This window comes from Bombina bombina, chromosome 4, assembly GCF_027579735.1.
Source record: "Bombina bombina isolate aBomBom1 chromosome 4, aBomBom1.pri, whole genome shotgun sequence".
Classification (NCBI taxonomy): domain Eukaryota; kingdom Metazoa; phylum Chordata; class Amphibia; order Anura; family Bombinatoridae; genus Bombina; species Bombina bombina.
The window spans coordinates 623,276,118-623,290,307 of NC_069502.1; the positions used below are offsets into that span (position 1 = coordinate 623,276,118).

Here is a 14,190-nt window from a genome sequence, read left to right on the forward strand (position 1 = left end):
ATACCTAAAAGGCTTACAGAAATTGTTAACAAGGAGTGGGATAGACCCGGTGTCCCCTTTTCACCCCCTCCTATATTTAGAAAAATGTTTCCAATAGACGCCACCACACGGGACCTATGGCAGACGGTCCCTAAGGTGGAGGGAGCAGTTTCTACTCTGGCTAAGCGCACCACTATCCCGGTGGAGGATAGCTGTGCTTTTTCAGATCCAATGGATAAAAAGTTAGAGGGTTACCTTAAGAAAATATTTGTTCAGCAAGGTTTTATATTACAACCCCTTGCATGCATCGCGCCTGTCACTGCTGCGGCGGCATTCTGGTTTGAGTCTCTGGAAGAGACCCTTAGCACAGCTCCATTGGATGAGATTATGAACAAGCTTAAAGCCCTTAAGCTAGCTAATTCATTTATTTCTGATGCCGTAGTACACTTAACCAAACTTACGGCTAAGAACTCCGGATTCGCAATTCAAGCGCGCAGAGCGCTGTGGCTTAAATCCTGGTCAGCTGATGTGACTTCTAAATCTAAATTGCTTAATATTCCTTTCAAAGGGCAGACATTATTCGGGCCCGGCTTGAAAGAAATTATCGCTGACATTACTGGAGGTAAGGGCCATGCCCTGCCTCAAGACAGGGCCAAACCAAAGGCTAAACAGTCTAATTTTCGTGCCTTTCGTAATTTCAAGGCAGGAGCAGCATCAACTTCCTCCGCTCCAAGACAGGAAGGAACTGTTGCTCGCTACAGACAGGGCTGGAAACCTAACCAGTCCTGGAACAAGGGCAAGCAGGCCAGAGGGCCCCCGATCCGGAAACGGATATAGTGGGGGGCAGACTTTCTCTCTTTGCCCAGGCTTGGGCAAGAGATGTCCAGGATCCCTGGGCGTTGGAAATCATATCTCAGGGATATCTCCTGGACTTCAAAGCTTCTCCTCCACAAGGGAGATTTCATCTTTCAAGGTTATCAGCAAACCAGATAAAGAAAGAGGCGTTTCTACGCTGTGTACAAGACCTCTTACTAATGGGAGTGATTCACCCAGTTCCGCGGTCGGAACACGGGCAAGGATTCTATTCAAATCTGTTTGTGGTTCCCAAAAAAGAGGGAACCTTCAGACCAATCTTGGACTTAAAGATCCTAAACAAATTCCTAAGAGTTCCATCGTTCAAAATGGAAACTATTCGAACCATCTTACCCATGATCCAAGAGGGTCAGTACATGACCACAGTGGATTTAAAGGATGCCTACCTTCACATACCGATTCACAAGGATCATTACCGGTATCTAAGATTTGCCTTCCTAAACAGGCATTACCAGTTTGTAGCTCTTCCCTTCGGGTTAGCTACGGCTCCAAGAATCTTTACAAAGGTTCTGGGCTCTCTTCTGGCGGTACTAAGACCGCTAGACGACATTCTGATACAAGCGTTGAGTTTCCAAACTGCCAAGTCTCATACAGAGTTAGTTCTGGCATTTCTAAGGTCGCATGGGTGGAAGGTGAACGTAGAAAAGAGTTCTCTATTGCCACTCACAAGAGTTCCCTTTCTAGGGACTCTTATAGATTCTGTAGAAATGAAAATTTACCTGACGGAGGACAGGTTATCAAAACTTCTAAATGCTTGCCGTGTCCTTCATTCCATTCAACACCCGTCAGTGGCTCAGTGCATGGAGGCAATCGGCTTAATGGTAGCGGCAATGGACATAGTACCATTTGCGCGCCTGCATCTCAGACCGCTGCAATTGTGCATTCTAAGTCAGTGGAATGGGGATTACTCAGATTTGTCCCCTCTGCTAAATCTGGATCAAGAGACCAGAGATTCTCTTCTATGGTGGCTTTCTCGGCCACATCTGTCCAAGGGGATGCCCTTCCGCAGACCAGATTGGACGATTGTAACAACAGACGCCAGCCTTCTAGGTTGGGGCGCAGTCTGGAATTCCCTGAAGGCTCAGGGATCATGGACTCAGGAGGAGAGACTCCTTCCAATAAACATTCTGGAATTAAGAGCTATTTTCAATGCTCTTCTGGCTTGGCCTCAGTTAGCAACTCTGAGGTTCATCAGGTTTCAGTCGGACAACATCACGACTGTGGCTTACATCAACCATCAAGGAGGAACAAGGAGTTCCCTAGCGATGATGGAAGTCTCAAAAATAATTCGCTGGGCAGAGTCTCACTCTTGCCACCTGTCAGCGATCCACATCCCAGGCGTGGAGAACTGGGAGGCGGATTTTCTAAGTCGCCAGACCTTTCATCCGGGGGAGTGGGAACTTCATCCGGAGGTGTTTGCCCAACTGCTTCATCATTGGGGCAAACCAGATCTGGATCTCATGGCGTTTCGCCAGAACGCCAAGCTTCCTTGTTACGGATCCAGGTCCAGGGACCCGGGAGCGGTGCTGATAGATGCTCTCACAGCACCTTGGGTCTTCAACATGGCTTATGTGTTTCCACCTTTCCCGATGCTTCCTCGATTGATTGCCAGGATCAAACAGGAGAGAGCATCGGTGATTCTAATAGCGCCTGCGTGGCCACGCAGGACCTGGTATGCAGATCTAGTGGACATGTCGTCCTGTCCACCATGGTCTCTGCCTCTGAGGCAGGACCTTCTGATTCAGGGTCCTTTCAAACATCCAAATCTAATTTCTCTGAGGCTGACTGCATGGAGATTGAACGCTTGATTCTATCAAAGCGTGGATTCTCGGAGTCAGTGATTGATACCTTAATACAGTCTAGGAAACCTGTTACCAGGAAAATTTACCATAAAATATGGCGTAAATACTTATATTGGTGCGAATCCAAGAGTTACTCATGGAGTAAGGTTAGGATTCCTAGGATATTGTCTTTTCTACAAGAGGGTTTAGAAAAGGGTTTATCTGCTAGTTCGTTAAAGGGACAGATTTCAACTCTGTCTATCCTTTTACACAAACATCTGGCAGAAGTTCCAGACGTTCAGGCTTTTTGTCAGGCTTTGGCTAGGATTAAGCCTGTGTTTAAGACTGTTGCTCCGCCGTGGAGCTTAAACTTAGTTCTTAACGTTCTGCAAGGTGTTCCGTTTGAACCCCTTCATTCCATCGATATCAAGCTGTTATCTTGGAAAGTTCTGTTTTTAATGGCTATTTCCTCGGCTCGAAGAGTCTCTGAGTTATCGGCCTTACATTGTGATTCTCCTTATCTGATTTTTCGTTCAGACAAGGTAGTTCTGCGTACTAAACCTGGGTTCTTACCTAAGGTAGTCACTAACAAGAATATCAATCAAGAGATTGTTGTTCCATCATTGTGCCCTAACCCTTCTTCAAAGAAGGAACGACTTTTGCACAATCTGGACGTCGTCCGTGCCCTGAAATTTTATTTGCAGGCAACTAAAGATTTTCGTCAAACTTCTTCCCTGTTTGTCATTTATTCTGGACAGAGGAGAGGTCAAAAAGCTTCGGCTACCTCTCTCTCTTTTTGGCTTCGTAGCATAATACGTTTAGCCTATGAGACTGCTGGACAGCAGCCTCCTGAAAGGATTACAGCTCATTCTACTAGAGCTGTGGCTTCCACTTGGGCCTTTAAGAATGAGGCCTCTGTTGAACAGATTTGCAAGGCTGCAACTTGGTCTTCACTTCACACTTTTTCAAAATTTTACAAATTTGACACTTTTGCTTCTTCGGAGGCTGTTTTTGGGAGAAAGGTTCTACAGGCAGTGGTTCCTTCCGTGTAAAGATCCTGCCTGTCCCTCCCGTCATCCGTGTACTTTTAGCTTTGGTATTGGTATCCCATAAGTAATGGATGACCCGTGGACTGACTACACTTAACAGGAGAAAATATAATTTATGCTTACCTGATAAATTCATTTCTCCTGTAGTGTAGTCAGTCCACGGCCCGCCCTGTTTTTACGGCAGGTCTAAATTTTAATTAAACTCAAGTCACCACTGCACCCTATAGTTTCTCCTTTCTCGTATGGTTTTGGTCGAATGACTGGATATGACGTAGAGGGGAGGAGCTATATAGCAGCTCTGCTTGGGTGATCCTCTTGCACTTCCTGTTAGGGAGGAGATATAATCCCATAAGTAATGGATGACCCGTGGACTGACTACACTACAGGAGAAATGAATTTATCAGGTAAGCATAAATTATATTTTTTTGGTGATTTGGAAAAAAAGTGTGTGCTTTTTATTATTTAAAGACACAGTAACGCTTTTTCAAAAAGTGATTTTTTTTCTGTATTGTAGTACTGTATAAGTATGTCAAACATGTCTGAGACTTCAGATAGACCTTGTTCTTTATGTTTGAAAGCCATGGCGGTACCCCCATTGCATTTATGTGTAAAGTGTGCTAAAACATAAGCATTTTAAAGACCATCCAGTGACACTTAAAAATGTAGCCCAAGATGATTCTCTAACAGAGGGTAATGAGGATAGTCCTTCTTCCTCTCCCCATGTGTCGACACCAGTTACACCCGCGCAAGCGATGCCTAGTACCTCTAGCACATTGGCCCCTATTACTTTACAACAATTAGCAGCAGTGATGGATAATTCCCTTGCAGCATTTTTATCCAAACTGCCAGTTTTTCCAAGAAAGCGCGATAGCTCAGTTTTAAATACAGAGGATGAGCAATCAGACGCTGTGGATAATTTATCTGTAGTACCCTCACAAAACTCAGAAGTAGCGGTGATGGAAGGTCTGTTTGAGGGAGACATTTCTGATACAGGAAAAGTTTCTCAGCGGGCAGATTCAGATTCCTTAGCGTTTAAATTTAAGCTGGAACACCTCCGTGTACTGCTTAAGGAGGTTTTAGCTACGCTGGATGATTGTGACCCCATGGTGGTCCCAGAAAAATTGTGTAAGATGGACAGGTTTTTAGAGGTCCCCGTATACACTGAGGCATTTCCGATCCCAAAGAGGGTGGCGGATATTGTGACTAGGGAGTGGGAGAGACCAGGTGTACCCTTTGTCCCCCCCCCCCTATCTTTAAGAAAAATTTCCCCATAAATGACCCCAGGCGGGACGAGTGGCAGACGGTCCCTAAGGTGGAGGGGGCAGTTTCAACACTTGCTAAGCGTACAACTATACCAATAGAGGACAGTTGTGCTTTCAAAGATCCTATGGATAAAAAATTGGAAGGATTGCTGAAGAAAATTTTTGTTCAGCAAGGTTTTCTACTTCAACCAATTGCCTGCATAATTCCTGTAACTACTGCAGCGGCTTTTTGGCTTTTTGGTTCTAGGCCCTGGAGGAGTCGCTCCAGAGGGAGACTTCATACGATGAGGTCATGGATAGAATTCATGCTCTAAAACTGGCTAATTCTTTTATCACTGATGCCGCTTTCCAGTTAGCTAAACTAGCGGCGAAAAACTCAGGTTTTGCCATCATGGAGCGAAGAGCGCTTTGGCTCAAATCATGGTCGGCGGATGTGTCGTCCAAAACAAAACTGTTAAATATTCCCTTCAAGGGGAAGACTCTTTTCGGCCCAGAGCTGAAAGAAATTATTTCAGATATCACTGCGGGCAAGGGTCATGTCCTTCCACAAGATAGGCCGTTTAAGGCCAAAAACAAGGCTAATTTTCGCTCCTTTCGCAACTTCAGGAGCGGACCAGCTGCAACCTCTGCTGTCGCAAAGCAAGATAACACTTCCCAGCCCAAAGCAACCTGGAAACCCCTGCAGGGCTGGAATAAGGGTAAACAGGCCAAGAAGCCTGCTCCTGCTACCAAGACAGCATGAAGGGGACCGGATCTAGTAGGGGGCAGACTTTCTCTCTTTGCTCAGGCTTGGGCAAGAGACGTTCCGGATCCCTGGGCATTAGAAATAGTTGCTCAGGGGTACCTTCTAGAATTCAAGGATTCTCCCCCAAGGGGAAGGTTCCACAGTTCTCGTTTGTCTTCAGACCAAACAAAGAAACAGGCGTTCTTACGCTGTGTAGAAGATCTCCTAAGAATGGGAGTAATACACCCAGTTCCAATTGCAGAACGAGGACTGGGCTTTTACTCAAACCTGTTCGTAGTTCCCAAAAAGGAGGGAACTTTTAGGCCAATCCTGGATCTAAAGATTTTAAACAAATTCCTCAGAGTTCCGTCTTTCAAGATGGAAACCATTCGGACAATCTTGCCGATGATCCAGGAAGGTCAATATATGACTACCGTGGATCTAAAGGATGCGTACCTACATATTCCTATCCACAAAGATCACCATCAGTTCCTAAGGTTCGCCTTTCTGGACAAACATTACCAGTTCGTGGCCCTTCCTTTCGGGTTGGCCACCGCTCCCAGAATTTTCACAAAGGTGCTAGGGTCCCTTCTGGCTGTGTTAAGACCGTGGGGCATTGCAGTAGCACCTTACCTAGACGACATATTAATACAGGCGTCGTCTTTCCACAGAGCCAAGGCTCATACGGACATTGTTCTGGCCTTTCTAAGGTCTCACGGGTGGAAAGTGAACGTAGAAAAAAGTTCTCTGTCCCCGCTTACAAGGGTTCCCTTCCTGGGAACACTAATAGACTCGGTAGAAATTAACATTTTTCTGACAGAGGTCAGGAAGTCCAAACTGTTGAACACCTGCCGAGCTCTTCATTCCATTCCTCAGCCTTCTGTGGCTCAGTGCATGGAGATAATTGGTTTAATGGTGGCGGCAATGGACGTAGTCCCTTTTGCCCGAATTCATCTCAGACCACTGCAACTGTGCATGCTCAAGCAGTGGAATGGGGATTACGCAGATTTATCTCCTCAAATACAAATGGACCAGAAAACCAGAGACTCTCTTCTCTGGTGGTTGTCTCAAGTTCACCTGTCTCAGGGAATGAGTTTCCGCAGACCGGAGTGGATCATTGTCACGACCGACGCCAGTCTGTTAGGCTGGGGTGCGGTCTGGAACTCCCTGAAGGCTCAGGGTACATGGTCTCGGGAAGAATCTCTTCTCCCTATAAACATTTTGGAGCTGAGAGCGATATTCAACACGCTCCAAGCATGGCCTCAACTAGCGGAGGCCAAATTCCTCAGATTTCAGTCGGACAACATCACGACTGTAGCGTACATCAATCATCAGGGAGGAACAAAGAGTTCCCTAGCGATGAAGGAAGTATCCAGGATCATCAAATGGGCGGAGGATCACTCCTGCATTCTATCTGCAATTCACATCCCAGGGGTAGACAACTGGGAGGCGGATTTTCTAAGTCGTCAGACTTTTCATCCGGGGGAGTGGGAACTCCCCCCGGAGGTTTTTGTTCAGCTGACCCAGCTATGGGGTATTCCAGAATTGGATCTGATGGCGTCCCGTCAGAACACCAAACTTCCCCTTTACGGATCCAGATCCAGGGATCCCAAGGCGGCATTGATAGATGCTTTAATAGCGCCTTGGTCATTCAGTCTAGCTTATGTCTTTCCACCGTTTCCTCTTCTCCCTCGGCTAATAGCCAGAATCAAACAGGAGAAGGCTTCGGTAATCCTAATAGCGCCTGCGTGGCCACGCAGGACTTGGTATGCAGACCTAGTGGACATGTCATCGGTACCACCATCAAAACTGCCATCGAGGCAGGATCTTCTAATTCAAGGTCCTTTCAAGCATCCAAATCTAGTTTCTCTGCAACTGACTGCTTGGAGATTGAACGCTTAATCCTAGCTAAGCGTGGTTTCTCTGAATCAGTTATAGACACTTTGATACAGGCCAGAAAGCCTGTCACAAGGAAAATTTACCATAAGATATGGCGGAAATATCTTAGTTGGTGTGAATCCAAGGGTTACTCGTGGAGTAAGGTTAGGATTCCAAGGATACTGGCTTTTCTCCAAGAAGGATTGGAGAAAGGTCTGTCAGCTAGTTCCTTAAAGGGACAGATATCTGCTCTGTCTATTCTGTTACATAAGCGCCTGGCAGCTGTACCAGACTTTCAGGTGTTTGCACAGGCCCTTGTTAGAATCAAGCCTGTTTACAAGCCTGTGGCTCCTCCTTGGAGTCTAAATTTGGTTCTTTCAGTTCTTCAAGGGGTTCCGTTTGAACCTTTACATTCCATAGATATTAAGTTATTATTATTATTATTACTGTACTGTAACCTACGGAGTATGTCCGTTTGGTGCTCTTTTCTGCATGCCTTTTTTTATTTTAAAGCACTGTTTGTACCTGTGAAATAAACCCGCTTTTTGCATCTTACCTATTACTCCTTTGGATTTATTGGCGGATGGTTAGCCGGTCTCCTCTCTGTATGTTTCAAGTTTGCTGACGTCATTGGACCGAGACGTCTGGATCTGGCTCCTATCGGCATCCGTAGGAATGTGAACAGTGCACACGCTGAAGACGCGCTGGACAGGATCGCTGAAGAAAGCAGCCCATCATACTGCCTGGGGGTAAGCACCGCTTGCTTTGTTTTTCTCTATTAAGTTATTATCTTGGAAAGTTTTGTTTTTAGTAGCCATTTCTTCTGCTCGAAAAGTCTCTGAATTGTCTGCTTTGCAGTGTGATTCACCCTATCTGGTGTTCCATGCAGATAAGGTTGTTTTGCGTACCAAACCTGGTTTTCTTCCAAAAGTGGTTTCTAATAAGAATATTAACCAGGAAATTATTGTTCCTTCTCTGTGTCCTAATCCAGTTTCTAGAAAGGAACGACTTTTACACAATCTTGACGTGGTTCGTGCTTTAAAATTCTATTTAAAAGCAACTAAAGATTTCAGACAAACATCATCCTTGTTTGTTGTCTATTCTGGTAAGAGGAGAGGTCAGAAAGCGACTGCTACCTCTCTTTCCTTTTGGCTGAAAAGCATCATCCGATTGGCTTATGAGACTGCTGGACAGGAGCCTCCTGAACGAATCACAGCTCATTCTACCAGAGCTGTGGCTTCTACATGGGCTTTCAAGAATGAGGCTTCTGTTGAACAGATTTGTAAGGCAGCGACTTGGTCTTCACTGCATACATTTGCCAAATTTTACAAATTCGATACTTTTGCTTCTTCGGAGGCTATTTTTGGGAGAAAGGTTTTGCAAGCAGTGGTGCCTTCCGTTTAGGTGACCTGACTTGTTCCCTCCCTTCATCCGTGTCCTATTGCTTTGGTATTGGTATCCCACAAGTAAGGATGAATCCGTGGACTGAATACACCAAGTAAGAGAAAACAGAATTTATGCTTACCTGATAAATTTCTTTCTCTTACAGTGTATTCAGTCCACGGCCCGCCCTGACATTTAAGTCAGGTTCAAATTTTATAACTACAGTCACCACTGCACCCTATGGTTCTCCTTTTTCTCCTAACCGTCGGTCAAATGACTGGGGGGGCGGAGGCTGAGGGGAGCTATATGGACAGCTTTGCTGTGTGCTCTCTTTGCCACTTCCTGTAGGGATTGAGAATATCCCACAAGTAAGGATGAATCCGTGGACTGAATACGCCGTAAGAGAAATAAATTTATCAGGTAAGCATAAATTCTGTTTTTTGTTTTGCGTAACAGTTAACCAGAGCTCTGAAGTCCTGCTAACCCGACGCACATTAAATTCAATTTCACTTAAGCAAACACATTTACTTTGAACTCGTAATACGTACACTACTTTTGACGTGCACAAAGAGATGCGATATACACCTTGCAGGCAACAGTTAGCACACCACTCATAATCCACAGCTAATTGTGGCCAAATATTTCTGTTTTGAGCAACAAAGAAAGAATCATACATCTATAAGAATAAATAAGTATCAATATATATGTATGTATGTATGCATATTGATTGGTTGGGATTTCTCTTTAGAAATTGGCTAGGGGTGTTTCTATCAGAGAGGCACCAAATCTTCGAAAGTGCTTAAAACTTTGCAAATCATTTACTATTAGATTTTGTGGGTGTCTATTTTATCAAAATTCCCACGAAAACCAAGTATTTTTTTTCTTATACTTTTCATAAGATGTCATGAAAACTCCCCTTATATCTTGCATGGGGATAATGTGAAACATTTATGCCAATCAATAAGATACCATTCTGGCATTTTCATTTTTTATATATTTTTTTTTATTCTTTGTATTTCAAATTCTACACCTTGGACCTGCTGAAACCCCATTGTCTGTTTCAACTAGTATTTCTTGGCTACTTGAACAGATTAATTTTTTTCAGTGCCAAGCTTTTTGCACATGCTCAGTTCACATGTTAATAAACTAATTCTGTTTTAATAAAAGTATAGTTTAATTTGCACTTTTAAGCTACACAACTTGTAAGCTAATTAAATTTGATTATCTAAATCTTTGTTTATGGTTGCAGTGAAGTGATAGTAGGTTTAAGTATGTTAATTAGATGATTAATCTAAATTATAAGAAAATATTAATTGATATTTGTGGTTAAAGGCCCAGTCGACGTTCAAATTAATGTTTTTGTGCAGAATTATGTAGCATTAACCTAGAGATACCTGCAAAAGAAAAAGGATTTTAAATATTTAACCCCCCACCCCCCGCAAACTAGTACTTACCTTACCTTACCTGCCAACATCTACTGTTCTTCTAGTTTCTTCAACAGCGAGTCACGGGTGCGCTGTCTAATCACAGAGCACAAGGTTGTGCCGTTGAACTACATGTAGCGATCTCCCATGATGGGTAAAGCTGTCGGCTGCTTTACCAAGCGCAGGAGTGCACTACATATAGTTAAACGGGATGAGCAATTGCACTGTGCTTAGACAACCTGACTGTGACACCCTGTTGAAGAAACCAGAAGAGCAGAAGAGGCTAGCGAAGAAGGTAAGGTAAGTATAGGTTTTGGGGCAATTAAATCTTAAAAATCCTTTTTCTTTTGCAGGTGTCGCTAGGTTAATGTTAATTAATTTGAACATTGACTGTCCCTTTAACCCCTTAATTACCACTGACATACCCTGTATGTCTCAGGTCTTTCTATGGGGGTGCCACTTTCAATATTTTAACAAGACATCCGGAGGTTGGAAGGCTCTAATAGTGCGGTATTGCCGCTTAGGGAAGGCCCAAGCTATTATAGGAACACAATCCCTTAACTACCAGCAATGAATGGGTATGTTGCAGTCATTAAGGTTTTACTGTCATTATGGCTATGAATCTTTTGCTTTTATGAAGATTTAGGAAAATCTAGCAATGCCAATGCCCTTATAGTTTTTCCTTGGAGTGGAAATTCAGACTGATTAAAATAGGTGTCTGTGTTCTATACATCTGCTTGCATAATGCACTATCTATCTATCTATCTATCTATCTATCTATCTATCTATCTATCATCTATATGTAACTGGTGTATGATATCTGTTGCCAGAATCTCAAAATAAGTATAAGGTCTAGTGCAGTGTGCTACCATTGGTATTTTACTGCCATAAGCAGAAATACAAGTCTGCTTACATATTACATTGGAAATATTGCAGTTTTACTATTAATAAGACATAATTCATTGTATTCAGTTGTGAATTAAGAGCAGAATGTGAAATTTGGATAGTGAAAGCCAAGATAAATGAGTTCCAAATAAAAACTCATTGCCAAAATCATTTTGTGTGCTTCTGGAGCAAAAATGAAAGACAAAAAAATGGATCAAAAGTATAGCTTAATGCTGATTAATGAATTAGACTGTTGATAGTTCTATTTTCCCAAACTAGCTTGTCAAACAATTGTTTCATAGGGTCATTCAGGAGACAAAAAAATATGGTGTGCATTTTATATTACTAGTGTTCACCAGTTGGGTGTAAAATACATGTACAGTTCTAACACCAGTGCATTATATTAAATATAAGTATTTAATGTGTCAATTTCTTTCATAGGTTTTCCAAGCTGTCTTCTTTGGGATCTGTGTCCTTTCTGACATCTCCAGCCTGTTAACAAAAGGAAGTGATAATCTGGAACAAGAGAGGCAGTTAAAAAAATTAATTTCCCTCAGAGACTGGATGATGGCTGTGTTGGCCTTCCCTGTCGGAAGTGTAAGTGTGTGGTTTTATGTATGTATTTTATATGAAATAATTTGTTTTCATAGGGATAAAACACAGTTTTACATTTTTTGTAAGGAAAAAACATTTGAGATAACTTATGATCTCAGCATGGAAAGAGAACAACTAAGATGGAACAAAGCCAGCAACAGATTCTTTAAAATAAAATGACACACTTTTTATTGGAGTAGGTAAGATAATGTAAAGACAATTAGACTTTACTTGTATCTAATTAGTCTTGCACGCTGTACTAATGTTGGATATTTTGTCATTTGCTTCTAGCGTCTTTTTTTGGCTCATTTGTTGCAATCTTTTTTTACAGGGTTCTAAACTATACTTACATTTGTTTTTAAAGTCCATTATATATGCTTAAAAGATGTAATTGTACATAGGTTCACTTAGTATAAGGCAAAAAGAGGTTTACCTTGTTTGCTGTCTGGAGCCAAGCTTGCAGATAATGCAAAGTATGTATGTCAGACCAAAGTCATTACCAGATAGACAGAACCAGAAGTCAGCACCCAGGGATCCAAAGGAGTAGTCCATTGCCAGGCTTATGTTCAATACCAGGATATCCATCAGGAACCAAACATCACAGCAAGGGAAGCAGGCAAAAGAAAAGTCAAAAGTTCTGGGTCAGTAACGTGATCTAAGGACTGATTTATTGGCTAAGTTCGTAGCCAATAACCAGATCAGGTTATAGGCAGGAATGGGGCTTGAGGCATAAATCAGGAAATAAGCATGGGTCAATACAAGACAATAATATAGAGATAAGAATGCCAGGATTTCCATAAGAAATAAACAAGCACCAGACTGATATTAGCAGGGGCCTTTTAACACTTCCCCCAGAGGTCTTGGCGCTAAAATCCCTGCAGGTTCACTTCCGACATCTAGGTTACAAATAGCGCTACCTTTAGCACAGGTATCACATTTAGACAAGTAAAAGGAAGAATCATGCAGCTTCCGTGCACTAAACATAGCATACCCCTCCAGAGACTCTTCAGGCAACGAGATGCCCATAGTGCACCAGGCACTAACTCCAGTACACAGCCTCCTATCTTCAGTGCATACCAAAGCTCTGGCTGTGCCAATAACTTTAAAAACACAACCCTGGACTCTATCATTAGCACAGTCCCTATCTTGTTTAGGTAAGAACCAAGAACCTTTACACTTAGCAAATTAATCACATTTACATAGGGTAGATTATGCTTCAGAAGAAAAAGTTTGTTCTATAAAGGTTTCCATTATTGATATATCTCAATCACTTCAAGGTTTATTAATCATTGACTTTAAAACATAGGTTACTCAAGATAAAAAATGCAATGTTGGCAAACTACATAGCAGGCATTAAACACGTTTAGCTTTATTAATGATAGTCAACTAAATTTCATGCTCCCTCCCAGAAAAAACCAATATAACTTTACCCATGTATTCATTTAGACCTATTCTGGCATTAACATAGATTTATGTTACATATTAATATTTAACCACTTGCCTGCGCATGACAAGAATGGGTCATCATGAAAACTGCAGCTTGTGAGCGCATGACGACCCGTTCTTGTCATGAAGGGGGATTGCTTATCACAGCACTGGATTGGTGACTCTCCTACACTGCAGGCCCGATCACTAGTGGCATAGTGGGAGGCACAGCTACATGGGAGGACCAGTGATGTCACCACGAATGTGCATGGTAACATCACAGAAGGGGAGGGACATCAATATAACAGGCAGGTAAGGGAGCTGGATGGGGGGTAGCTGCTCATATCAATCGATCTCTGCTACATTAGGAGTCACTGATCTCCAAGACCCCTTATTTTAAAGAGAATTGCCTGCTCTTTCAAATGTTGGTGGTCTTGGAAAGCCACTACAAAACAGATGTTTGGGAAAAAAATAATGGATAAACACAATACATGGAGCCTTGCTTGGGAATAGAAAATTGTATACTAAATAAAAAAAAATCTATTATGTCTAGAGACCCCTAATAAAGTTTATTTACAAGTAGAATTGTTTCTGTATAGCCAGGTGATAACTGTGGTAACAGTGATAACCTTGCAAGAAAAACAAAGGTGACTTTATTTCTGTGCTGCAGAAAGGGGCCTCTCTAATCTATATTATAACCCCCAAAAGCCTGTATGGGCTCCTATTTCACATGTGGCTACCCTTGATGACAATTTAGTAAGGTGATCACAGTAACAGCAGTGGTCACCTGGACATTTTCAATATTTTTAATAAAATCTTTTACAGAAATATACATATATTTTTACAGTTTTTGCTGCAGCTATCTCAAATGTTGTGAAATATACATATAATAATAATTATAATAATAATTGGATACAGCACACAACCTCAAAC

At 42.5% G+C, this 14,190-nt stretch overlaps 1 protein-coding gene across 1 annotated transcript in view; it reads left to right on the forward strand.

Annotated features, from left to right (window-relative positions):
- The window catches only part of AIG1 (androgen induced 1), a 717,445-nt gene that overhangs the window by 297,163 nt on the left and 406,092 nt on the right, over positions 1–14,190 (forward strand). Inside the window, exon 2 of the mRNA XM_053710640.1 lies at positions 11,680–11,835. Coding sequence (XP_053566615.1) covers positions 11,680–11,835 — 156 coding nt within the window. The remainder of the gene's footprint in view (positions 1–11,679; positions 11,836–14,190) is intronic.